The 27,492-nt window shown below is 42.9% G+C and overlaps 1 protein-coding gene across 6 annotated transcripts in view; it reads right to left on the reverse strand.

Moving 5' to 3' along the window:
- Positions 1–27,492, reverse strand: part of LOC143764815 (catenin delta-1-like) — a 152,932-nt gene that overhangs the window by 10,142 nt on the left and 115,298 nt on the right. For all 6 annotated transcript variants that reach the window (XM_077250801.1, XM_077250800.1, XM_077250797.1 and 3 more), the window contains 4 exons: positions 24,726–24,876; positions 24,422–24,605; positions 13,229–13,343; positions 4,882–4,960 (listed from right to left, as the gene is read on the reverse strand). In XM_077250801.1, coding sequence (XP_077106916.1) covers positions 4,882–4,960; positions 13,229–13,343; positions 24,422–24,605; positions 24,726–24,876 — 529 coding nt within the window. The remainder of the gene's footprint in view (positions 1–4,881; positions 4,961–13,228; positions 13,344–24,421; positions 24,606–24,725; positions 24,877–27,492) is intronic.

The following is a 27,492-nucleotide window of genomic DNA, read 5'->3' on the forward strand; positions in this document are numbered from 1 at the left end:
AGGGGGTGGTACTTCTTATAATACTTTACTGTAAATACTTCAAAATAACTACTCCATGAAAAACAAAAGTGCACAACGATTGTTTATTACTGCTGTGCACTTTGGGTGATTCAGTCTCCCCTCTAAAGATTATAGAGGAGTATTTAGGCCATTAGGGGGAATAATTGTCATTTAACCCTTTTCTGCCAGCTGACAGAATAGTACGTTAGCTGTCAGTATCCCCCGCTTTGAGGTGGGTTTTCAACAGCTGGCATGTGCCCGCAATAGGCGCGAGCGGAATCGCGATCCACCCACGCCAATTAACTAGGTAAATTCCGCTGTCAAACTGACAGTGGCATTTAACGAGCGCTGCCGGAAGTACGTTCACCGCTGACCCCAGTCACGTGATCGGGGGTCATCGATGCGTTGCTATCACAACCAGAGGTCTCCTCGACACCTCTATGGTTGTTGATGGCAGATTGCTATGAGCGCCAACCTGTGGTCGGCGCTCATAGCAAGCCTGTAATTCTGCTGCATAGAGGCGATCTGTGAATCACCTCTATGTAGCAGAGGCAATCGAGTAGCGGATGCTTCTAGCCTCCTGTGGAGGTTATTGAAGCATGCCAAAATATTTAAAAAAAAAAAAAAAAAAAAGTGTTTAAAAATACTTTGGAGTCGGGAAGGAATTTTTTTCCCCATGGTGGAGTTACTCTTTGCCACATGGGTTTTTTTTGCCTTCCTCTGGATCAACATGTTAGGGCATGTTAGGTTAGGCCATGGGTTGAACTAGATGGACTTAAAGTCTTCCTTCAACCTTAATAACTATGTTGCTAAATCACCCCCCTTTCGCCCCAATCAAAATAAAATAAAATAAAATAAAAAAAATCAAACCTACAACATTTGGTATCACCGCGTTCAGAATCGCCCGATCAATAAAAAAAGGAATAACCTGATCGCTAAACGGCGTAGCGGAAAAAATCAAAAATGCCAAAATTACGTTTTTTTGGTCGCTGCGACAGTGCATTAAAATGCAATAACGGGCGATCAAAAGAACGTATCTGCACAAAAGTGGTATAATTATAATTAAAAACATCAGCTCGTCATGCAAAAAAAGCCCTCAGCCAACCCGAGATCACGAAAAACGGAGACGCTACAGGTATCGGAAAATTGCGCATTTTTTTTTTTTTTTTAGCAAACGTTGGAATTTTTTTAATTACTTAGATAAAAGAGAACCTAGACATGTTTGCTGTCTATGAACTCGTAATGACCTGGAGAATCATAATGGCAGGTCAGTTTTAGCATTTAGTGAACCTTGCAAAAAAAGCCAAACAAAAAACAAGTGTGGGATTGCACTTTTTTTGCAATTTCATCGCACTTGGAATATTTTTCCCATTTTCTGCTACAAGACATGGTAAAACCAATGGTGTCGTTCAAAAGTACAACTCGTCCCGCAAGAAATAAGCCCTCACATGGCCATATTGACAGAAAAATAAATAAGTTATGGCTCTGGAAAGAAGGGGGGCGAAAAAAGAAAACAAAAAAGCTCTGGGGGGTAAAGGGGTTAATTGTTAATGTAACTGACCAAAATAAAGTCTCGCATTAGTAACAAAATGGCCATTAGGTGGGGTATCCTCCAACATATGTCCAGATTATGTAAAGGGAGACTATGTTCACATTAGGGTACCGTCACACATTGAAATTTTCATCGCTGCGACGGCACGATTCGTGACGTCGCAGCGTCGTATAATCATCGCTCCAGCGTCGTAGACTGCGGTCACACGTTGCAATCACGGCGCTGGAGCGATGCCGAAGTCCCCGGGTAACCAGGGTAAACATCGGGTAACTAAGCGCAGGGCCGCGCTTAGTAACCCGATGTTTACCCTGGTTACCAGCGTAAATGTAAAAAAACAAACAGTACATACTCACCCGTCGGTGTCCTTCAGGTCCCTTGCCGTCTGCTTCCTGCTCTGAGTGCAGCCGTACAGTGAGAGCAGATCGCAGCACCGCTGTGATCTGCTCTCACTTTCCGGCCGGCACTCAGAGCAGGAAGCAAGACGGCAAGGGACCTGAAGGACACCGACGGGTGAGCATGTACGGTTTGTTTTTTTACATTTACGCTTGTAACCAGGGTAAACATCGGGTTACTAAGCGCGGCCCTGCGCTTAGTTACCCGATGTTTACCCTGGTTACAAGCGAACACATCGCTGGATCGCTGTCACACACAACGATCCAGCGATGTCAGCGGGTGATCAAGCGACGAAAGAAAGTTCCAAACGATCTGCTACGACGTACGATTCTCAGCAGGGTGTCTGATCGCAGTAGCGTGTCAGACACAGCGATATCGTAACGATATCGCTAGAACGTCACGAATCGTAACGTCGTAGCGATTGAAATTTCAATGTGTGACAGTACCCTTAGTCTACCAGAAGCCTGATATTCTCTTACAGAGACCATCAGAAACTACTAATCCCTGATGAGGCATGGAATCCGTAAAGATTCACAGTTCAGAATATTTTCAGATTAAGTATGACTGAACTATATTAAATATTGAATTTAGCTGCGGCCATGTAACTGAATCTGACAACAGAATTCCTCCCCCAACTCTTAGGCTATGTGTACACGTTCAGGATTTTTCGCTTTTTTTCGCTATAAAAATGCGATAAAAACGCTTAAAAAAGCATACATATGCATACCATCATGTATAATGCATTCCGCAATTTTTGTGCATATGTTGCGTCTTTTTCCACACAAAAAAACGCATCGCGGTAAAAAACGCAGCATGTTCATTAATTTTGCGGATTTCCCACTATATTATTGCATTGGGAACCTCCGGAAAAAACCCGCAAAAAACACGAGAAAAACGCAAAAAAAGGCATGCAGATTTCTTGCAGAAAATGCCAGGTTTTGTTCAGGAAATTTCTGCAAGAAATCCTGACATGTGCACATAGCCTTAGGGTATGTGCACACGTCCGGATTTCTTGCAGAAATTTCCTGAACAAAACCGGAAATTTTCTGCAAGAAATCTGCGTTTTTTTTGCGTTTTTTTAGCATTCTGCAAGCGTAATTAGCTTGCAGAATGCTAAAGTTTTCCAAGCGATCTGTAGCATCGCTTGGAAAACTGACTGACAGGTTGGTCACACTTGTCAAACATAGCGTTTGACAAGTGTGACCATCTTTTTACTATAGATGCTGCCTATGCAGCATCAATAGTAAAAGATAGAATGTTTAAAAATAATAAAAAAAATGGTTATACTCACCTGCAGGCGTCCGTTCCTATAAATGCCGGTGTGGTTCAGGACCTTCCATGACGTCGCGGTCACGTGAGCGGTCACATGACCGGTCTCGACCAATCACAAGACCGTGACGTCATCGCAGGTCCTTCACCGCACACCAGCTATAGAAACCGAAGCGGCAGCATGCAGCTGAGAGGCGGGAAGACATCGAGGGTGAGTATATGACTATTTTTTATTTTAATTCTTTTTTTTTTTACCAATTATATGGTGCCCAGTCCGTGGAGGAGTCTCCTCTCCTCCACCCTGGGTACCAACCGCACATAATCTGCTTACTTCCCGCATGGTGTGCACAGCCCCGTGCGGGAAGTAAGCAGATCAATGCACTCCTAGGTGTGCGGAATCCCCTGCAATTCCGCATTTTAATGAACATGTCGCTTTTTTTTCCGCGATGCGATTTTTTCACGGAAAAAAAGGCTACATTTGCACAAAAAATGCGGAATACACTGAAAATAATGGGAGGCATATGTTAGCGGTTTTTTTCGCGTTTTTATCACGTTTTTTAATAGCGAAAAAACGCAAAAAAAACCGCGAAAAATACTGAACGTGTGCACATGGCCTTATTCTGGTCCTCACTTCGCAAATAATAAAGTGCAATGTACATATTCATACACCAGTACACATTACTCCTACATGTTACACGTTTCTCCACAACCCCGAGGTTCATCAGGGAGAATATTCGCTCTGAAAGAGACCAGCAGCTTGTCTCACTGGTGTGGCTATTGCCCAGTCAGATTTAGGCTTCTAGTCTGGGAGTGGACAACTGGTCCCTGGAAAAGGAGATCTGGCATCTCCAGAAGAACCCATGAGTCCAACTCAGTAAGTCTATTGGCGAACCAGTCCAATTCTTCATCTGCCACAGAGGGTAACAGTTTGTGAATATTTTCTGATTTAGGCACCAAACACACTTAACTAATTTATAGACACTTAGAAAATCTGTCTGCACATTGTCTGCAGGTCATCTACCTCTTCTTCTGCTGTACTCCAGATAAGTAGGTTCTCTCAGTCCCCGAAGATTCCTTCCTTCAGATAGAACGTAGTAGTTGCGCCACCACCATACATCCTACAGCAGAGGTGTCAAACTGCATTCCTCGAGGGCCGCCAACAGGTCATGTTTTCAGGATTTCCTTGTATTGCACAGGTGATAATTTAATCACCTGAACAGAATGATTCCAGCACCTTGTGGAATGCTAAGGAAATCCTGAAAACATGACCTGTTGGCGGCCCTCGAGGAATGCAGTTTGACACCTCTGTCCTACAGTACATTCACAGCCAGGCTATGTCCCTTGTTTTTAAGGTTTAATTCAATTTAATTGTAGATTATAAAAAGGTGTTTGGTTTCTATGATCTTGCAATCTATCTATCTATTGAGAGAGAACGGAAGGAAGGAATGAATATAAATTATATATATATATATATATATATATATACACACACACACATATATACACACACACATACATATATACCCTTTAATTTCTCAAATAAAACCCTCTTAATATAAGAGTACATGAAATATATATGAAGCGTATATTATATAGTGTAGCATACATATGCTACACTTCAGTTTTACCAGCATTTACATTTCTGGACAGCATGTCTTGAGCCTTACCGTTCCTCTGGGTTCTTTCAATGAGCGGGAGAGTGCTATCATCATATCCTGGAGCTCGCTTTGGGCCTGCAACAGACACCTAATAAAAGGAAGGCAACAGTGGATATGGGCATAACACAACTCAGCACTTCAAACTGAGAAAAAACAATAGGTGCTCACAAAAACTAATTGGGCATTTTGCAGTTGTAAATGTTAAAAGGGGCGATCTCTATTCTAACCAACATCACTAGAGATATATACGAGTATGGTCTTGCAGTGAGAACTCTGCTCCAAGTGGCTGGGTCATGGGCAGATTGCTGTCCTGCCCCCAGTACCATTGTAATGCACTATTCATCTGCTATGGTGCAGCCCATCATTATACATACACATTCTGCGTATGTTGACACAGAAAAGGGAGTTTGTTTAATGGTACATTTACACCTGTAGATTAGCTGACAAGTGCTCCACTGCTGTACGTGTTATTAATCTTGTGATGGGATGGTTTATGACAGAAAACAAAACAAAACTTGCCATCAGTCCGGCAGTGGCTGTATATCACCCCATGTAAACAAGGAATTTGCTACCCAATAATATGATACTGTATGGTGACAAGAGTTTGAAAGAGTGACTGTTCTGTTCTCAACCCTGTTCATTGGCTTGTGTAGCCCAGCTAGGAAACAAGCAAGGTTGTGGAGTCGGAGTTCATTTATGTATTTTAGGAGTTGGAATCGGTCCATTTTATACTGAGTTCAGTGCAGGATGTGCTGTAAATATTTTCATAAGAATTTGGGAAAGTTATGAAATGTCCTATGTCTGTTCTGTTCCTGATCTCGGCTTTTAGTGGAGATGAATCTGTGCTGCCCTTTATGTACATGCTCAGTAGTGAGGCTGTGCTGTGGGGTTGGGGTCAGAGAAATGTCCTATAAATGTTTGTTATGTTCCTGATATCGACATTTAGTGGAGATGAATCTGTGCTGCCCTTTATGTACATGCTCAGTAGTGAGGCTGTGCTGTGGGGTTGGGGTCAGAGAAATGTCCTATAAATGTTTGTTATGTTCCTGATATCGACATTTAGTGGAGATGAATCTGTGCTGCCCTTTATGTACATGCTCAGTAGTGAGGCAGTGCTGTGGGGTCAGGGAAATGTCCTATAAATGAACAGGAAATCATGAAGCACAAACTCAATATGTGACCGAGAGCAAGAGGTTAAAGCTCTCCCAAAGTCAGTATCCAGACCCACTGGGTCACTAGGACCACTCCAACAGTCAGACTACAGCGAAAAAAAGGAGTAAACTAATCCCAAAAATCATAGTAAAAAAGACAACTTTATTAGTACAACAATAATGCAAAGCTTTTTCAAAAGAGGTTCGAAAAAGCTTGGCGGCGAAACGTGCGTCAGGGGGCTCCTGGTGATCAGTGGGAGAGCTGTCCGGCTACATTATGGGTAAGCATGCGTAGGCATTTTACTTGTTTTAGGAGCGTTCCCTGTGGGATACTGTCCTTGGCACCTTTAGATTGTATGGGAACTATCCTGTGTGTATAGGCTTTACTTACAATAGCCTAATTGCCATCAGCATGCCTGCCTCCGGATTTACATAGTGTCTCCCACTCACACCAGTCTACCTACAGTTTCTTTCTGTATCAACTACCTGTATGGTGCATACATTTTATTATATATCACTTTTGTTATGTATTGTTGTACTAATAAAGTTGTCTTTTTTATTATGATTTTTGGGATTAGTTTACTCCTTTTTTTCACTGTAGCAAATGTCCTATAAATGTCTGTTCTGCTCCTGATCTCGGCTTTTAGTTGAGATGAATCTGTGCTGCCCTTTATGTACATGCTCAGTAGAGAGGCAGTGCTGTGGAGTCAGGGAAATGTCCTATGTCTGTTCTGCTCCTGATCTCGGCATTTGTCATGAATCTGTGCTGCCCTTTATGTACATGCTCAGTAGTGAGGCAGTGCTGTGGAGTCAGGGAAATGTCCTATAAATGTCTGTTCTGCTCCTGATCTCGGCTTTTAGTTGAGATGAATCTGTGCTGCCCTTTATGTACATGCTCAGTAGTGAGGCAGTGCTGTGGAGTCAGGGAAATGTCCTATGTCTGTTCTGCTCCTGATCTCGGCATTTGTCATGAATCTGTGCTGCCCTTTATGTACATGCTCAGTAGTGAGGCAGTGCTGTGGAGTCAGGGAAATGTCCTATAAATGTCTGTTCTGCTCCTGATCTCGGCTTTTAGTTGAGATGAATCTGTGCTGCACCTTATGTACATGCTCAGTAGTGAGGAAGTGCTGTGGGGTCAGAGTCTTGGAGTTGGAAGTCAAGGAAATTGAGGCGTCTGAGTCGATGGTTTGGCTTACCAACTTCACAGCCCTGTAAATAAGTGTTGAAAGATTTGTGTATAGGAAATATGAGCTCAATTGATGGGATAATAAAAAGTAAAGATGAATGTCAACTCAACTGTCTTAACCCATTATTGGCATACATTTCCGTCATACGTCACTTAGGGCTATTATACTTTTCCTTCAATTGTCCCACTCCTGGTTCGGGCTTACAAGTACTGATGTAAAATACCGACCAAATACTGAATGTGTGAATGTGGCCTAACTGACAACCAGAACTTTCTCCAATTACTGCAGTTTATCTGTTTAAATGCAGCTTTCAATGTACCGTAATTTAAATGCAGTTGTCAGAGACTAGTGCAGGAAGCTGATGGATTGCAATGACAGGTGGAGTCATACTGAAGACCCCCATAAATGCCATCTTATTCCTTCTATTAAAGCGGTTGGGGACAATTTTTTTTTCGTATTTAAATGCATGCAGTTGGGGCTAAAATATCATTTTTGCAGCTGGGTTTCATTACAAATTTGACACTGTCTATTGCTGGCTGCAGAGTGAGATAACAGTTGACCACATCATTTTTATTTTAACAGCTGTGTTGGGGACATAATTTTGTTGCACTTACCATTATATACAGCGAGTAAATTAAGTATTGAACACGTCACCAATTTTCTAAGTAAATATATGTCCAAAGCTGCTATTGACATGAAATTCTCACCAGATGTGGTTAACAACCCATCCAATCCACACAGGCAAATAAATCAAACCATAGATGTCCATAAATTAATTAGACCTAGAATCAGCAGATACTTCTGTAGCTCTCCACAGGTCTTTGTCTCTGACAACACTTCCTATAATTCTTTTCACTCCTCCGTCTGAAATCATGCAGAGAGCACCTGGTCATCGCCAGTTTATGCTGAAATTATGTTTTTTTTAACTCCGGATTATGGCTTAAACAGTGGTCACTAACTTTCAGTAGTTTTGAAATGTTTCTGTAAACAATGCCATCAGTATGTTTTGCAAAAATAAGGTTGCAAAGGTATTAAGACAGCTTACTGGTTTTACCCATCATGAGACACTGTATGGCACCTTGATAATGAGACATCTTTTTATAGGCCATTAGTTATAAATATCATCTGGTTCAACTAAGTGGCAGGAATGCTTTCTAATTACTGAGATTTCAGCTGGTGTCACGAGTTTCCATGGCTTTTTCGCACCTTTCTTCATGTGTTCCAATACTTTTACACTGTATTATTTCTCATTAGTACAAATACATTTATGGACATCATGGTTTAATTTGTTTGTCAGTGTGGATTAGATGGGTTGTTACTAACGACTGGTGAGAATTTCATGTCAGTAGCACCTTTAGAAATAGATTTACTTAGAAAACGGGTGACGTGTTCAATACTTATTTGACCCGCGGTATGTAGGACAGGTTCTCCTCCTGCTCTTGTTACTGCATTTTTCCTCATAGACGGCACAATTCTCAGTCTATACAATGGCTGCTAGTGCCGGAACATGTGACCTGACCTATCCATCAGTCTTGTCCAATAAAAAAATAAGTTTTCCAGTGAGGATTTAAATTGGACAAGACTGACAGGTTTGGTCACTTGCTCCTCAACCAGAGCCTATTATATGGACTTTAGAGCTGAGCAGTATGCGAGGAAAGCTGCACTAACAAGAGCAGGAGGACTTGTCATACCTGTATAAGACTAAGTGCCACAAAATCATCTAAACACCACATCTGTTAAAACAACAAGGTATTTTATTACATACTGCAAAAAAGTATTCAGACGACTGCAGGTTCAAGTCTGTTATGGGGACTAAAAATTAAAGCAAAAATAAACACTTTTTTCATTTGAATCACCCCTATTTCTCCCTTAAAAAAAGAAAAGAAAATATTTGGTATGGACATGGTTTGAAAAAAATCTAATCTAGCAAAATACAAAAGGTATTGAAACGGTACATGAAATGCACCAATACCTCCAGCTCGGGGGCATTTGTATTCTGTGAGGTCACTTACTCCAGCCCCAGGGCAGATTCCCAGGAACCGTAGTGCTTGGGTCACCAACCCTTAAATTCTTCTTTCTGGTGCGAATTTGTGCAAGCAGCATTCACTACCTAACGCTGTGGTGCAAGCAACACTGGATTAGGTCTTCAAGCTGGCCAGTGCTAGCATCAAGACATTATTTGCAGACGAAGCGACTCCCATCATGAAGGCCGTAGTCTCACCGCGTCCTAAATAATGTAGGTCTTGGCATCTATGTTACAGACGAGGTACAGTGCACCTCTCTGAAGCCGGCACGCGTTCACCCGGCTTCACAGGATCACTGATGCAAGGGGAAGAAGCCGCGCGCATGTGTGAGATAAGTGTATTACTAGGGATGACGCCGGGGCTTGTAAGTCATGTCATCACACCCACAGGGGCATGCCATCATGCTTTATTGCAGGGTAGTTAATCATTATGTGTCTGTGTTTGGTTTCAGTTCAGTAGATAGGGTAAACGTGCACTTACACACTGCACGCACACCAATTTATATCCCAGTTCATACCTTTGGGTTTTTTTTTTTCAGTCTGTTTGCACCATGTGCATACAAAGGTGTGGTCTGCCTTTCCTTGAGCTGGACATTACATTGATGTGGTTTCCTATGGCTGTATGTCCACTAGTTGCGCTCAATCCTTCTCAGCCCTTATCCACATGCATGTCAACTGACAAATGGTAAGGTTTTCAATAGTTGAGTTAGGACCGTCCCAGTTAGGGTCACGTGGAGTGGAGGGGATGGCTTTTGCAGTTTTTTTTTTAAATCAAAAAACTTGTTAACTAAATACTGTATATTATTTCCATGCACTATGCTGTTTATTTACTGCAGGGTATTTAATCAGTATGTTTCTGTCTTTGCCTTTTTCTGGTCAGTGGCCGGTGTGCATGTGCATTTACATGCTGAATGCATTACAGTTTATATGCCATTTCAGACCTTTGTGGGTTTTTTTTTTTTTTTTAAAGTGGGCTGACTAGTCTTGGGACACAAACGTTCCAGCGACTAGTCAAAGGCCTCATTTACAAATCACAACCAGGCAGTAGAATAACTTTCTTAAGATCTGTATTTGTAATGTAACACAGGGCAACTATTAGGCAGAGAAATCGTATATGCAGACCCAACTTCTGGAGGTTCGGGGGGCATGGGGGGACCGACAGGTTTCCTTTAAATGTTTGACCAAATATAGCAGGGTGATCTTAAGTTGATAATTTTTTACAGCCTGCGAATGATTGTATAAATAGTCAAATAGCCCTTGGCAGAAAAAAGGTTCTCCACCACTGCCTAAGGCCGGCGTCACACTCAGCGTAAGACAATACGGTCCGTTTTTTACGGCCGTAATACGGAGAAATGTTCCCAAAATAGTGATCCGTATATCATCCGTAGGCAGGGTGTGTCAGCGTATTTTGCGCATGTCATCCTCCGTATGTAATCCGTACTGCGATATTTTCTCGTCGCAGGCTTGCAAAACCGACATCCAATGGATTTATGGGCTCAAATGTTCGTTCGTATAATATATATATATATATATATATATATATATATATATATATATATATATATATATATATATATATATATATATATATATATATATATATATATATATATATATATATATATATATATATATATTTCATTCTGTATTTATATTTAATTCAGCGCGAGATATGTGAAAAGCTGGTAATTCAATTGCCGGCTTTTCATTTCTCCTTCACAAACCCGACAGGATATGAGACATGGTTTACATACAGTAAACCGTCTCATATCCCTTTTTTTTTTTGCATATTCCACGCTACTAATGTTAGTAGTGTGTATGTGCAAAATTTGGGCGCTGTAGCTTGTAAAATAAAGGGTTAAATCGCGGAAAAAATTGGCGTGGGCTCCCGCGCAATTTTCTCCGCCAGAGTGGTAAAGCCAGTGACTGAGGGCAGATATTAATAGCCAGGAGAGGGTCCATGGTTATTGGCCCCCCTGGCTACAAACATCTGCCCCCAGCCACCCCAGAAAAGGCACATCTGTAAGATGCGCCTATTCTGGCACTTGGCCACTCTTCCCACTCCCGTGTAGCGGTGGAATATGGGGTAATGAAGGGTTAATGTCACCTTGCTATTGTAAGGTGACATTAAGCCAGATTAATAATGGAGAGGCGTCAATTATGACACCTATCCATTATTAATCCAATAGTACTAAATGGTTAATAAAACACACACGATTACAAAGTATTTTAATGAAATAAAGACACAGGGTGTTGTAATATTTTATTAGACTCTTAATCCATCTGAAGACAATCGTCCTGAAACAAAGTTAAAAAAAACAAACAACAATATTCCATACCTTCCGTCGTTATGTCCCACGAAGTAAATCCATCTGAAGGGGTTAAATCATTTTACAGCCAGGAGCTGTGCTAATGCACTCGCTCGTGCCTGTAAACCCCCGGGTACTGAAAGGAAAGCTGGGTGATCTGTAGTTACCTTGAGTTGCGGTGATGCGCCCCCTGCTGGATGTCCTCATATGAACTCGAGCGTGGGAACTTTTCCAAGGCTCCAGTTCATGAGGACATCCAGCAGAGGGCACCTCACCGCAACTCAAGGTAACTACAGATCACCCAGCTTTCCTTTCAGTACCCGGGGGTTTACAGGCACGAGCGAGTGCTTTAGCACAGCTCCTGGCTGTAAAATGATTAAACCCCTTCAGATGGATTTACTTCGTGGGACGTGACAGATCATCGGAAGGTATGTATATTGTTGGTTTATTATTTTTCAGAGCGAGGGTCTTCAGGTGGATTGAGAGAGCAATAAAATATTAAAACAACCTGTATGTTTATTTCATTAAAATACTTTTTAATAATGTGTGTGTTTTTTAACCCTTTCATACAATTGGATTAATAATGGATAGGTGTCATAATTGACGCCTCTCCATTATTAACCTGGCTTAATGTCACCTTACAATAGCAAGGTGACATTAACCCTTCATTACCCCATATCCCACCGCTACACGGGAATGGGAAGAGAGTGGCCAAGTGCCAGGATAGGCGCATCTTACAGATGTGCCTTTTCTGGGGTGGCTGGGGGCAGATGTTTTTAGCCAGGGGGGGCCAATAACCATGGACCCTCTCCTGGATATTAATATCTGCCCTCAGTCACTGGCTTTACCACTCTGGCGGAGAAAATTGCGCGGGAGCCCACGCCAATTTTTTCCGTGATTTAACCCTTTATTTTACAAGCTACAGCGCCCAAATTTTGCACATACACACGACAAATATTAGTAGTGTGGAATATGCAAAAAAAAAAAAGGGATATGAGATGGTTTACTGTATGTAAACCATGTCTCATATCCTTTCGGGTTTGTGAAGGAGAAATGAAAAGCCGGCAATTGAATTACCGGCTTTTCACTAACACCGCTGCGTATTTCTTGCAAGTCACACTGCTGGTCCGTGTGGAATCCGTATTTTTCTCGCCCCCATAGACTTTCATTGGCGATTTTTTTGCGCAATACGGTGACAAACGCAGCATGCTGCGATTTTCTACGGCCGTACAAGACCGTATATTACGGATGCGTAATATACGGCAGATAGGAGCTGGGCCATAGAGAATCATTGGGCCGTGTGTAATGCGTATTTTACGGACGTAGTTTATGCGCTCATACGTCCATAAAACTCGCTAGTGTGATGCCGGCCTTAGGAGATCATTTACCATTTAACAGCAGCCATAGTGCTAATCTGCCGGTTTTCATGGCAGGTTCCCTTTATAAAATAAAATGGTGTGTGTCTCCCACCGAACAGTTTGGCAGTCTAATGATGCTCCAGTGACCAAATAACAACCTTTATTCCCCTCCGTTAAATATCACATTAGATTTGCACATATATGTGGAAGGGTATTTGCCTGCAGATCAGCAATATGGCTACTGGTCTGGTAAATCCTGCTTGCTTTGTTTTGTTTTTTTTCATGGCTCCCTTAAAGCAAATAGCCAAGTTGTACTGTTTATCGTTACCTGAAAGTCGCTCTTCTTCCAGCCTTCCTTTTCTAGAGGCCTCCGGAGCTCCTTATACCCCCAAACAGTCTGAAGGCAGAGACCAGCAGCACGAATCTCTCTGTCAGAGTGTGCACTGCAAACAGTGAAAGGTCAAAGTTAAAGGCATATTCTCGGAATCTGAAGTTATCCCCTATCAATAGGAATGGGGTCCTGAATCTCAGGTACAAGGCTCTGCAGAACCCAGTCAGCCTGACCTACGCTCCATTCATTGTTTATGGGACAGCTGGAAATGGAGGACAACAGAAATAGGCTTTGTCCAGCAGTTCCATGGAAAACTCATTTTCAGTTTAGTAGAGGTTTGGTTACAGAAAAGCTAAAACTATTATGGTCACATGTTGTGTTTTCAATAGGGACACAATTTTTTTTTTTTTGTTACAAAATTGGCTATAAAATGTGCTGTAGATGCCTGCAATAAATAGAATTAAAAGTTCTAAAATGTGGACCAGATAAGCAGAAATGAAAGGAAATCCATGCATCAGCCATTAGACGAGCAGAAATAGTAAGCCCACAGAGATAGAGAAGCCTGAAGAGCTGTAAACTCAGATGGCATGGAAACTATTGTCTAGATTGGGAGAAGGAACCCAGAGGGGAATGTCAAAGGGATATAGGTTAGTTTGAAGGGGAAACAGATGGACAGAAGCTTGGGGAAAAAAAATCCACACGATAGTGAGAAAACCAGTATCTGGCAACTGTTGAAGAATTGAAGGGGGTGTCCCATCTCCTTAAGTAGAAGCTCAAGATCCCCAAGCCTCCCAGCTTCCTGCTGTCTGGGGTCATGGGGTGGAGGTTGCTATGCTCCTATTTTACAGTTCAGACCAGTGGCATTATTGTATGGACTCTTCAATGCTCAAGCCGGGGCGGCTTTGCTTCTGCAGAATGAGAGGAGGGTTGTGGCAGTGAAGCAGGGTGGAGATCACAATTACACCACAAATACAGTAGCCCCATGCCATAGGAGACTGATGTCTGACCGAATCCGCTAGGCAAGCCACTTCACTGCAATCACCGCCACTTGCAGCTGTGACAGGAAGTATGGGCACTAGGGTAGTAAAGCCTGGTGATGTACTACCAACGCCAGCCTACCAATCTGTTGTCACCACTGGAAGAAGTTACCTCTGCAGTCCTGTTCCAGTGACAGGACAGTAACCGGACATTAATAGCACAATGTTAGGCTTCCTGACATGTTCTCACCACCACAGTGTGTACAACTGAATAGTGTTACCACAATACTGTGCTCTGAACACTGACTGAGCTCTGCTATGTCAGTGAAAAGCCTCCATGATGCCAAAACATTTAACTGAGGTTTATTGCTGCATAAGCCAAGGGCTTTGGAAGAGATGACTTAGTCAATGGTTACAGAGCTTTGTACATCCAACTTCAGCGGTGAAGCCTCACTCAACACACTCCTGTATCACAAACCGGAAAAGCCTCAACACAGAGATCCAATCATTGTTCACAGCACAGCAGCGTGATCACCCTGATGAAATATGATAGGGCCAATCCTGTGGATGGGTGATAAACGGATTGGCCAGTAAAAAGTTAACAACTGACATCCTCAACATTTAGAGTAGTAACAGGGGCTGCTACTGTGTCACCTGCATACAGCCGAGGTCAAAACATGACACAAATTTTGGTTCTCACACAGTTTGCGCTTTCAGTATTTTTAGATGTTTTAGACAGATGTTTTAATGGGGTATGAAGGGGTCAGAAGCCGACAAAATAGCTTTACCCCAGACCTCTGCCGTCCAATACCTGTACTTCAAATAAAAGGTATTTTTTCTGATTAAACCTCCATTTGAAACATCTGGAAGCATGATCCAAAGAAGAAAACATGAGTGCTACCATAAGTCTTGTGTCATACCAACAGTAAAGAATCCGGAGTCCATTTATGTGTGAGGGCTTCTCATCCAAGGAGGGGGCTCACTCACAATTGTACCTAAGAACACTGCCATGAATACAGAATGGCACTTAAACATCATTCAAGAGTAACGTCTCCCAACCATCCAAGAGCTGTTCATTGATGACCAATGCCTTTTCCAGCATGATGGCACAATAAGTCACAAGGCAAAGAGTGATAACCAAGTGTGTTGGTAAACACAACATTGAGATTTTGGGTTAATGATGAGAAAGCTCACCTAATCTGAAACCAGTTGAGTACTCATGTTCAATCCTTATACAGCAGGTGGATAAACAAGAACACAAATTGTGAAACTCCAAGCATTGGTTAGACAAGAATGGGCTGTCATCAGGCGAGATTTGGCCCAGAAACAGATATCCAGCTGCTTGGGCAAAGGGCAGAAGACTTGTAAAATAAGGAACAACACTGGGAACATTGAATCTTTAAATAAACTTGATGTATTTATCAAGAAAATATCTAAAAATGGAAACATCTGAATAAGAGATCCAACAACACTGAAGCAGTAAACTTGGTGAGAACCAAATTTTGTGTCAGCCTCAAAACTTTTGGCCACAAACATAGTCCTGCAGTCAGATATTTTTCTCTTCACATGACAATTATGGTATCTAAACATCCTATCCGGCCGGTTTCACACATACTGATATTTCCAGTACCTGAAAAACCAGTACCTGAGATATCAGTGTCCATTTGTGTAATACTTGTGGTGGCAACCGTGTGCCGCATAAGTACCACACGTACCGATGCCTTGGAAGCAACGGTACAGTTAGCGCTGTTCCCCGCTGCTAGGTGCATCCTCCCTTGCTCTGCTGGCGATCAGCGCGAGCCTATTACTCCCACCAGTCTACACTTGCTGCCGCTAATAACAGTGAGAGCAGGCGGTGGCTGATGTGAGTATTCATCAGCTGCCGCCTGTGCTATAAATAAAAAAAAAACAAAAACAAAAAACTCTCATGGTGAACTGTCACCGCAGTTCAGCCCGGCTGGGAATGCAGCCTCAGTGACCAGCAGTAACCACAATGTCACCACTGGTCACTGATGCTGCGCTTGCACCAGCTCATTCACCATTTGTTCTCAGCCTGGACAGTCACATCTTGGCACTGTTCAGGTTGAAAACAGTATCCCCAGACATGGATTACAGCGTGTGACAGAACGTCAGACAGGTGAGGAATATGTTTGTTTTTTTACATTTTTTATTACAAGAGATGTTGGCTTCAATGGCATGGGCGTTAGGTGAGTATAACTGCGTTTGTCATTTTTAAATAAAAAAGATAAATTGTTTTGTTTTGATTTCAAATAAATGACTTTATTCTGGCTGTGTGTTTATTTACCATATAACTATAGGTTTACTAATGGATAGGTGTCTCAGAGACATCTCCATAACTAAGCCACTGGCTTGATGTCACCGGACAATACAAAGGTGACATCAACCCCACAAATATGAACCCCACTTGCCACCGCTACAGGGCAAGTGGGAAAAGCAAGGCAGAGTGCCAGAACTGGCGCAACCAATAGATGTCCCTTATTTGGGCAGTTGCAGGCTGCTCTTAGGCTGGACGAGGTAAATATCGATCTATCACCCGTACTGCTGTTAAAAAACAGGCATGTCAGCGTATTTTGCCCATGGACACATGGTTTGTGAAAACACACTGACATGTAAAAAAGACCCATTCACTTGTATGGATCTGTGTGTGTGTGTGTGTGTGTGTGTGTGTGTGTGTGTGTGTGTGTGTGTGTGTGTGTGTGTGTGTAAGTGTGTGTGTGTAAGTGTCTCCAATACGTGAGAAAACGGTAACCACACATACCGATAACTATCATGTGAAAGAGGCCTAACAGCAAGTTTATGAATTTCGCTTGATGACGAAAATAATGAAATGGTGGGTCCATGGCCCCACTGCAAAACCATTAGTAGCATAAAAAGGATTGGGTGTGCTACTAAATTGAAGTCTATTGAACAACCAGTTACTTAAAAAAAAAACAGAAAAAAAAAAACACAACATTTATGTGGGAGACAAATAGTGAAAAAAGTACTTTAGAATTTACACCTCTGCTTTTTTTTTTTTATTTCGTTTTCACGTTTGGAAAAAATATGGCATCAATCCTTTAGGTCAGTAGGATTACGTGGAGACCACACATTTTGTGGTTTATGAAGCTCTTTGTGGGCATGGCGAGTTTCCACTCTTATCGATACCACTTTAGGGTACATACGGTGTTTTGATTGCTTTCTATCACAATTTTTGGGGGAGAGGTGCAGCGGAAAAATTCTATAATTTGAATTTGTTTTCTTTAAAACCACATTATACAGCTCGATAAATCAGACTTATCGATGTGAAGGTAAACCTGTTTTTTACTTTATCTTTATATATTCAGAAAAGGTAGAGTAATTCAGACTTTCACATTTTTTTTAGTACAGCAGGGGGACTTGAATATGCAATCCATATTGCGTTATGTAGTCAAATTAACAATCTTCTAAAAAGTCCTGCCACAGGGAGGATTTCGCAGAGCGGAGGAGATGATGGTCATCACAAAGGACTCCTGCAAAGTGAATAATACTGGCAGCGGCGGTTGAGCAGGTAAACAGCAGCAGTAAGGAGTTAGCTCTTATCCCTCATGCATAAAAAGAACATAAAAAGGCTCTATACAAGCAGACAAGTACAGCAAATATCCTGAGTAATTCAGAGAAAACGATTTTACGGTGAGTACACAAAAATCCCTGTTTCTCCTTTGCCTCATTGGGGGACACAGGACCATGGGACGTCCTAAAGCAGTCCCTGGGTGGGGAGCCGACATAGCAGATCAAACCCCACGTACCAACTGTTTGGACATGCGCCACTGCCACTTGCAAGATCAGTCTGCCCAAGCCCCCATCTGCGGAAGCCTGGGTGTGAATATTGTAGTGCTTTGAGAATGTATGCAGACTGGACCAAGTTGCAGCCTTGCAAACCTGTTCCGCCAAAGCCTGGTGCCGAATGGCCCGAGCAGCGCCCACCGACCCAGTGAAGAGTGACTTAATCCCCACTGGGATACGCTTGCCTCTGACATGATAGGACTCATGAATCACTGAGCATATCCACCTGGCTCGTGGTCTTCGAAGAGGCTAGTACATTCCTGTGACCTTCAGTAAGAACTAACAAGGCATCCGACCTATGGAAGAATGCTGTCCACGAGATATAACTTCTGAGAGCTCTTACCCGATCCAGAGTGTGGCGGGCTCTCTCAACCCGGAGTACTGGTGCCAGGCAGAACGAAGGCAGGAAAATGTCTTCGTTAAGGTGGAAGGAAGAGACCACCTTGGGCAAGAAGGACGGGGACGGCCTGAGCACCACCTTGTCCTGGTGGAAAATTAGGAAAGGAGCTTAACAGGACAGGGCAGCAAGCTCTGAGACCCACCTGATTGACGTCACCGCGACCCGAAAGGTAACCACCTCAGAAAAGTAGGTCAGCGAGATGTCCTGTTCGAAAGGCATCTCTTGTAGAACACCCAGGACCAAGTTAAGGTCCAAGGCCTCGAGTGGCAATTTATAGGGGGTATCACATGGGAGACCCCCTGGATGAAAGTCCTCACTTGTAGTTTGGAAGCAATCCTGAGCTGGAACAAAACAGATAAGGCAGAGATCTGGTTGGCCCTTGATAGAACTAAACGCCAGGCCTGAATCCAAGCTGGCCTGGAGGAACTCCAAAATGGTTGGAATGGAAAAGACAAGAGGAGGATGCCCGCGATCTCTGCACCATGAGAAAAAAGGCTTTACAGGTGCGGTGGTAGATGTGCACTGATGCAAACTTTCAGGCGCTGATTATGGTGGAAATCACCTGTTGGGAAAACCCAGCTCAGCCCTCCCCGTCCCTCCGTCGCCCGGCGTCACCTCCCGCGAGGGAGGCCGTCGGTCGGAGGCGGGGGTCCCGCGGGGTTCGGCTCCCAGCGCGGCTGTCAACCGGGGCAGACTGTCGGGGCGGTTAGGACCCAGGATGCAACGCCCATCTCCCCCCCGAGTTCTGGTGGCAAATTGGACCCCGGGAGAACAGATCTGGACGATCCAGCAATCACCAAGAAACGTCAACGACGAGCTACACCGACTCCGCCTGCCACACACTGCGTGGCCAGTCCAGAGCAAGTAGGATCACCAGAACCCCTTCCGCCTTGATATTCTTGATGACCCTCGGGAGCAACAGAAGTGGGGAAAACACGCATGGAAGACGGACGCCATTGAAGGACCAGTGCGTCCGCCCCAATGGCTTTTGGATCCCGAGTGAGCCATGAACTCTGGCACCTTGGCGTTTAATCTTGAAGCCATCGATCCACGCTCAGTCCTGCAGCGATAACAGATCTGTTGGAAAACCTCTGGGAGAAGAGCACACTCCCCTGAGGCGAGACCCTGATGGCTGAGGAAGTCTGCCGCCCAGTTTTCCACACCCAGGATGTGAGCTGCTGAAAAGACCGAATGTTTTTTCTCAGCCCAGCGGAGGATGTGAACCACCTCATGTATTGCAGCCCTGCTGCAGGTGCCCCCTCGGCGGTTGGTATTTGCCTCGGCCGTGGCATTGTCCGATTGTATTCGGATGGGGCGACCCGCCAGAAGATGATGGAACCGCAGCAGGAATAGCCGAATCTTCAGAACGTTGATCGGAAGGTGCGCCTCCCCCCGAGGTGACCAGCGCCCCGGGGCAGTGTGGTGACGGAAGACAGCCCCCCAGCTGAGGAGACTGACGTCGGTAGTGACCACCAGCCATTGAACCAGAATGGTCTGTCTGAGAACGGCCCCTGCTGGCCGACGGTTCCTGTGTAGTAGAGGAACCCTCTAAGACAGGAAGACGAATGCCCCGACCCGTGGAGGGATCTTTGAGGAACTCAATCACTTAAGCCAGTGAGGCCATGGACTGCGACAGTGACGAAACCCACTCAGGGGGACTTTGTACACTGGGTTCGGTAGCGACGTAGGGCTCCTGAGGGCATTCGGGGTCACAAGCTTTGCAGTTTTGTGCTCTGTCCCCGAGGAAAAAAGAAGCCTGGCAGGAGGTACATGAGGTAAAGAATACTGTATGTGCCTTGTTACCCCTCTTGGAAGCTTCGGAGAGTGACATGGTGTACCTCCGAAGTTTTTCCCTGCTAATATCCAGAGAATTACTGCAGAGAAGCGCCAATATGTATTGCAGTTGAAATCTTACCCAGGTCTTGTGGCCCTTTGAGGAGGTCATCCCGCTGCCCCGAACTCCAGAAGAGTCCACTAGGAAAAGGGATGGAACGATAAGGATGTCAGGCAGATCCCCCATACATGAGGAGAAAGCAGGCATGTGTGGACAAGGCAGCAGGTATTGAAAAATGGCCGCCGAGAATACCAAAAAAGGCGGTCTCCCCCTGACAGAAGCGCCAAGAGTGTGGGTGGAGCTGCCGGTGAGGCTCAAGCAGGAGGGCGGGACTTCCTAATTGCGGCCTAGGAAGGGGCCGAAGCCGGGGACTAAATTTTTCAGGACCAGACCGGAGCGTACTCTGAGCAGGGAAGGAGAACGGAGAACAGGGCACCATTTGAGCATGGGCGAGACCTCTCACCGCGCGCTGCCGGAACTCTCCTGCCATACCAGAATTAGCTATATTCAAGTAAGAGTCCGGGGATCGTGAGGTGAATCAGACTGCTCTGCCTGCAGTTCGGATGCACAGTGGACGGTGCAGGAAAACACCCTCTATCCACCATCCCATTGTGCACGAGGTGGAGAGGGACCGTCCGCCTCCTTCCATCACCGCTGTTTGTCAGTGGTGATGCAGTGGGGGCTGCACAGATGCCATGAGTGCCTCTGTACATCCCAGGGGTGCACTCCCCTAGGATGGAGCAGGGCGGTTGGTCCGGTTGAAATAAGCCTGGCCTCAGAAGGGGGTATGTGGAGGCAACACCCCATGTTCCCATCTGTTGATGGTGTGGGGGGAGAGCAGTGCCCTGAAGGGAACAGTCGCCCCTAATGATTGCGCAGAAATACCTTTTATAGTGTTGCAGGAGGGGGTACGTGGAAGCGACACTCCACGTTCCTGCCTGTTGTTGGTTTGGGGAGATCGGAACCCTAAGGCTATGTACCCATGCTGCGGATTTTTCCGCACCATTTTTTAAAAATCCGCAGGTAAAATGCACTGCGTTTTACATGTGGATTTTCTGCGTTTTTTGTGCGGATTTCACCTGCGGTTTTACACCTGCGAATTCCTATTGAGGAGCAGGTGTAAAACGCTGCGGAATCCGCACAAAGAATTGACATGTTGTGGAAAATACAACGCAGCGTTTCCCTGCAGTATTTGCCACACCATGGGCACTGCGGATTTGGTTTTCCATAGGTTTACATGGTACTGTAAACCTGATGGAAAACTGCTGCGAATCCGCAGCGGCCAATCCGCTGCGAATCCGCAGGCAAATCCGCAACATGTGCACATAGCCTGAAGGGCTCCGTACCCCCTTGTAATCCATTAAAAGAGAATAAAAACTATCAAAAGTAAAAATAAAAAATTGTGATCTGAAGACCAGACCCGTGTGTCTCCTACAGACACGAAGCATGAACTGGTTCGGCTGGAGCCAGTGTGTGGGTGTATACTGCAGAGGAGCTAACTTTTTGTATTCACTTAGTGTCAGCCTCCTAGCGACAGCAGCATACACCTATGGTCCTGGGAGAAAAAAAAAAGAAGCATGTAAAAAGAAAATGGGGAAAAAAGTGCAAATTAGTAATGAAATTTAATCGCAAAACTGTGTTTAGATCAAAACACAAGAATTAAAGTGGTTGTTTCACGGGGGGACATTCATGGCATAGTCATCTGATATAATAGGTCATAAAAGTATACTTCTACTTAGGTGTGGGGCCCGCATTTATATCCAGAATGGAGGTCATTGGATACTCGTTGTTTGATCAACTCCAGCTCATAGATAAATCTTCAGCCTGTCTCGTGCCTGAATCAGAAATTCGTCAGTCTTTCTCAAAACTCCACTACAGTAAGATGCTCCAAATTCATTAAGAGTCACAAATATGGTGCATATTACTCCCAACAGACTTAATAAAGGCTGGCATATAAAACGTACCAGTCTCAAAAAATTCACCCTTAAAGCATTTCCGGAAATTTTTAAAAACAAGCAGTTTTGTTGTGTACATTGAGAATACTATTATTTCTGGCCATTATAGGACGTGAATGTTTCATTTCTCACAAATTTTCCCATATGGGTGTAAATGCAAAACTGCCTCTCTCTGCTCTCTCCCTCTCAATAGATTTCAAAAGGAAGCTGCAACCTGATCCCAGTAAGTCAGACAACAATCCTTCTGGTCTTGGGCAAGGTATGAACAAAGAGGGGAAAAAAAGGACTGAAAAAATAAGCATATTTCTCAGATAAGATATTACAAAGTCTTAATATTTGGTTGTACTGCTGATTTACGCAAATGCAAGGTTTCTTGACACAACAGTAGCTATTTTTTTTTAGTCGCCACATTTCAAGCCCCATGTTTGTAACATTTTTAAAGTACACTTTACTTAATTCTGTAAATCAGTGCAACTGCGGTGATTCCAAACTTAGTTTATTTTTATGCCTAAATGTGGCGACAATCTTTTTGCAAAATAAGTAAAAGATTAAAAATCAGCAATTCTGGCATATATTTATTCTTTCAACAGGGAGATCACGGTTTGGAAGACCTAATGTGCGATATATATTTTTTTAATTTCTTTATTTTTCAGGGTATGTGCACACGTCAGGATTTCTTGCAGAAATTTTCCTGAAAAAAAAAAAACGGAAATTTCTGACAGAAATCCGCATGAATTTTTGGACGTGTTTTTGACGCGTGTTTTTTGTGCGTTTTTTCCCAGATGCATAGAATTGCGGGAAAAACGCAGAAAATCCGCTAAATTAATGAAGATGCTCATTTTTTTACCGCGATGCGTTTTTTTTTGCGGAAAAAAACGCATCCATGTGCACAAAACATGCAGAAAGCATTCTAAATGATAGAATGCATAATGCATGCGTATTTAATGAGTCTTTATAGCGTTTTTAGCGCGAAAAAAAAAACGCGAAAAAAAAACGCGAAAAAACCTGAACATGTGCACGTAGCCTCAGACTTCTTCAATATTTAGTCTTTAACCCCCGGAGCTTTTTTCGTTTTCGTTTTTCGCTCCCCTTCTTTCCAGAGCCATAACTTTTTTATTTTTTAATCAATATGGCCATGTGAGGGCTTATTTTTTGCGGGACAAGTTGTACTTTTGAACGATACCATTGGTTTTACCATGTTGTGTAACAGAAAACGGGAAAAATATTCCAAGTGCGATAAAATTGCAAAAGAAAGTGCCATTTTGATTCTCCAGGTCATTACGAGTTCATAGACACCAAACATGTCTAGGTTCCTTCCTAGCCAAGTGGTAAAAAAATATTGCTTTAAAAAAAAAAAAAAAAATTGCGTAATTTTCCGATACCGGTAGCATCTCCATTTTTTGTGATCTCAGGTTGGGTGAGGGCTTATTTTGTGTGTGCGGAGCTGACTCTTTTAATGATACCACTTTTGTACAGATACGTTCCTTTGATCACCCGTTATTGCATTTTAATGCAATGTTGCGGCGGCCAAAAAAACCAATTTTGGAGTTTTGGGTTTTTTTCTCGCTACGCCGTTTAGCAATCAGGTTAATCCTTTTTTTTTTTTAATTGATAGATCGGGCGATTCTGAACTCGGCGATACCAAATATGTGTAGGTTTGATTTTTTTTTATTGTTTTATTTTGATTGGGGCGAAAGGGGGGTGATTTGAACTTTTACATTTTTTTTTTATTTTTTAAAATATTTTTAAACACTCCATGGGAGGCTAGAAGCATGCACTACTCAATCACCTCTGCTACATAGAGGTGATGCACAGATCACCTCTATGCAGCAGAATTTCAGGTTTGCTATGAGCGCAGACCACAGGGTGGCGCTCATAGCTATCTGCCATAAACAACCATAGAGGTCTCAAGGACGTTCTATTAATTACTTGCATAATACACTACGCTACCAATGTATTATGTCTGCCTGTCAGTATTCTATTGTGAAGCAACATATTGGGCAAAATGACCGGCCATGGCAACCTGCTAACACACCGTGATCAGATGTCTAACAAGATTATAGGAAAGTGACAACAGCTGCATAAAGCAGGTCAGAATTTTGAAGCAGAAAATTACACATATCTACTACTTCAAATGTAGTTTTCCTTCTATCTATACTAAGGAAATGTAGACTCCAGATCACAATGCTAATTAATACTCACCCTCCCTTGTTAATAAGCACGAGTCTCTCAATTCCTTGGCTCTCTCGCAGTTTCTTAGCAGCCTCTAGGTTATTAGTGATAACTTCTTGAATAGTGCCCAGTATTGCCACAGTTGTATCATCTGCCACCGCAGGAGACTGAGGACTGGGTAGACGAGCCACCAGGCTACTTAAGGCGTGTTTACCTGTATGCAACAGCAATGGAGAAGAGGACACAAAAAATTGAAACTAAGAATACATTTCACATCTTCCAAAACACCTTTTTGTATTCTGATGCATGACATCCCAAAGTCTCACGGCCTCACCTATTAGCTCTCTGTTCCGGCTGTCTCCACAAAGGTTGCGTAGTGCTCCACAAATGGCACGTACAACACGCTCACTCTCATGGGTCAAATGATCAGCAAGTGACGACAGACCTTTCTCCTGACGGACAGCAGCACGAATAGAGCGGCCATACTGTGAAAGCGCACACCACAAAACATCAAATGTAGTGAAAGCACAATGACCGTGTATAACAAAAGCCATACAAAGAATGCACCAATACAAGAACAATATAAAAGGTTGTCTCTATATAAGGTGGTTAGTGTATGAAATGAGGTGATCTTTAAGTTACTGTTTTTCAGGCAAATATCCACTATGGATATTTTACAGAAAAATGTTTCTCAAGTCCTGAAATAACACAAAAAGGTCATGGATTTTGGAATTCCCTTAGTACTTTACAAGTAGTATACCGTAATTGTCCGTGCATTTGGAATGGCTACATAAATTCTTATTGAAATTCCCTCAAATCATGGCAGTTTGGTGATACTCAAGGACTAGCGCTAAGAAACAAAAGTATAGACCCAAATAACTTTGCAACAATTAAACAATGCATTTAGTTTGATGTGGTTTTCCAGTTTAAAGGGAAACTCAACAGATTCATACTGATCGAACAACAGACGGCATGAATCAAGACAGAGGCTGCGTTATTACAGCAGTGTAGGTTTCACATGGAAAGACTGCAGAAAGATTTTCAGAGAAAAAAAATACTTTGAGACCTGTTTGGGGAGTTAGGGGTCTCAGAACACTTGTCCTATTACAGCCCCTGGCTGACCCCCACATCCCTTTAGCAGGCCTCTCACTGGGTTTTTATATAAAGTAGAGACCTGTCAGTTAACTGGAGTGAGGCAGGGAGACCATCAGGGACCAACCTCAGGCTAGTCCGCTGAGATTAACAGTCCCTGACTGGCTTTTCAAAGCAGGTTTACTCTGAAACACCACAACTGCAAATCATAGTTTGGGCAGCATGAATATGATAACTGGTATCCTTTAGCCCCTTTAATTTGTGTTCCCACCTGCTGGTTGGGGGAGATCGGAACCCTTTTGAAAAAATATATTATATTTTGAAAAAAATATTAAAAAGTAAAAAATAGAATAAAAAAAAATAAATAAAAAAATTGTGGTCTGAAGAGCAGACCCGTGTGCCTCCTACAGACACTAAGCATGAACTGGTTCGGCTGGAGCCAGTGGTAGGTGTATACTGCAGGGGAGGAGTTCATTTTTATGTATTCACTTAGAGTCAGCCTCCTAGTGGCAGCCGTATAACACCCATGGTCCTCTGTCCCCCAACGGGGCGAAAAAACCTGCATAAGTGATTGGTTGAATACAAAAAACAAATGTTACAGCAAAAGCAAGCTCATACACAGATCACATTGATGGTAAAAAAAAAAATCCTCACAAAAGAGAAAATTGGGGATTTTTTTTTTGTAAGTCTTGTCTAGCCAGTAATTTAGCAAAAATGCTACAAATCCATCAGAACTGACCGCTCTTCTGCTCCTCCATTCCATCTCTCAGTATTAGAGACAGAGGGGAAAGTGGTTGTACAGAGGTCTCCAGTGGAGAGGGGGAGAAAGTACCTCAGAAAAGACAGAAAACTGGTGGAGGAAATCACACAGAGATAATAAGGAGATAAGTGCAGGATAGAAGCTGTGCTGATACAGAAGCAGTGAAGGCAGCAGCGCATGTGAAACACAAAGACCTCACATCCAGCCTATATTCCTGGATTCCCACAGGAGAAAAAGGTGAAGCTTGGACCAGGCTACTGTTTGTCAGTGTGTAAAAACACATATGTAAAGAAAAACATTTTACATTAAAAGTTCTCCATAGTTTCATTATCCAAGCTGCTTTTTAAGCAAGACTGAGTATATTAACCAGTTCAAGATTAAGCTATTTAGACCAGTTCCTAAATAGGCAAATTTTCAGGGTTTATTTATTCTTTTTAACATGCAGTTTAAAGAGTCATTGTTTTTCATTCAGATTTTTAAGCTAATTTTGCAGCTTTTTTGTGATACATGGGGCTTTATATTTAAATCAGTCTTTTTTGACAACGCCAGGCAATAATCAGTGGAAAAATAACAAATAAGTGTCCGCTTTCTTTTCTTTTTTTTTTAACCCCTTCACCCCCAAGGGTGGTTTGCACGTTAATGACCGGGCCAATTTTTACAATTCTGACCACTGTCCCTTTAGGAGGTTATAACTCTGGAACGCTTCAACGGATCTTGGCGATTCTGACATTGTTTTCTTGTGACATATTGTACTTCATGATAGTGGTAAAATTTCTTCGATATAACTTGCGTTTATTTGTGAAAAAAACGGAAATTTGGCGAAAATTTTGAAAATTTTGCAATTTTCCAACTTTGAATTTTTATGCCCTTAAATCACAGACATATGTCACGCAAAATACTTAATAAGTAACATTTCCCACATGTCTACTTTACATCAGCACAATTTTGGAACCAAAATTTTTTTTTGTTAGGGAGTTATAAGGGTTAAAAGTTGACCAGAAATTTCTCATTTTTACAACACCATTTTTTTTTAGGGACCACATCTCATTTGAAGTCATTTTGAGGGGTCTGTATGATAGAAAATACCCAAGTGTGACACCATTCTAAAAACTGCACCCCTCAAGGTGCTCAAAACCACACTCAAGAAGTTTATTAACCCTTCAGGTGTTTCACAGGAATTTTTGGAATGTTTAAATAAAAATGAACATTTAATTTTTTTTCACACAAAATTTATTTCAGCTCCAATTTG

Source organism: Ranitomeya variabilis, chromosome 4 (assembly GCF_051348905.1).
Source record: "Ranitomeya variabilis isolate aRanVar5 chromosome 4, aRanVar5.hap1, whole genome shotgun sequence".
Classification (NCBI taxonomy): domain Eukaryota; kingdom Metazoa; phylum Chordata; class Amphibia; order Anura; family Dendrobatidae; genus Ranitomeya; species Ranitomeya variabilis.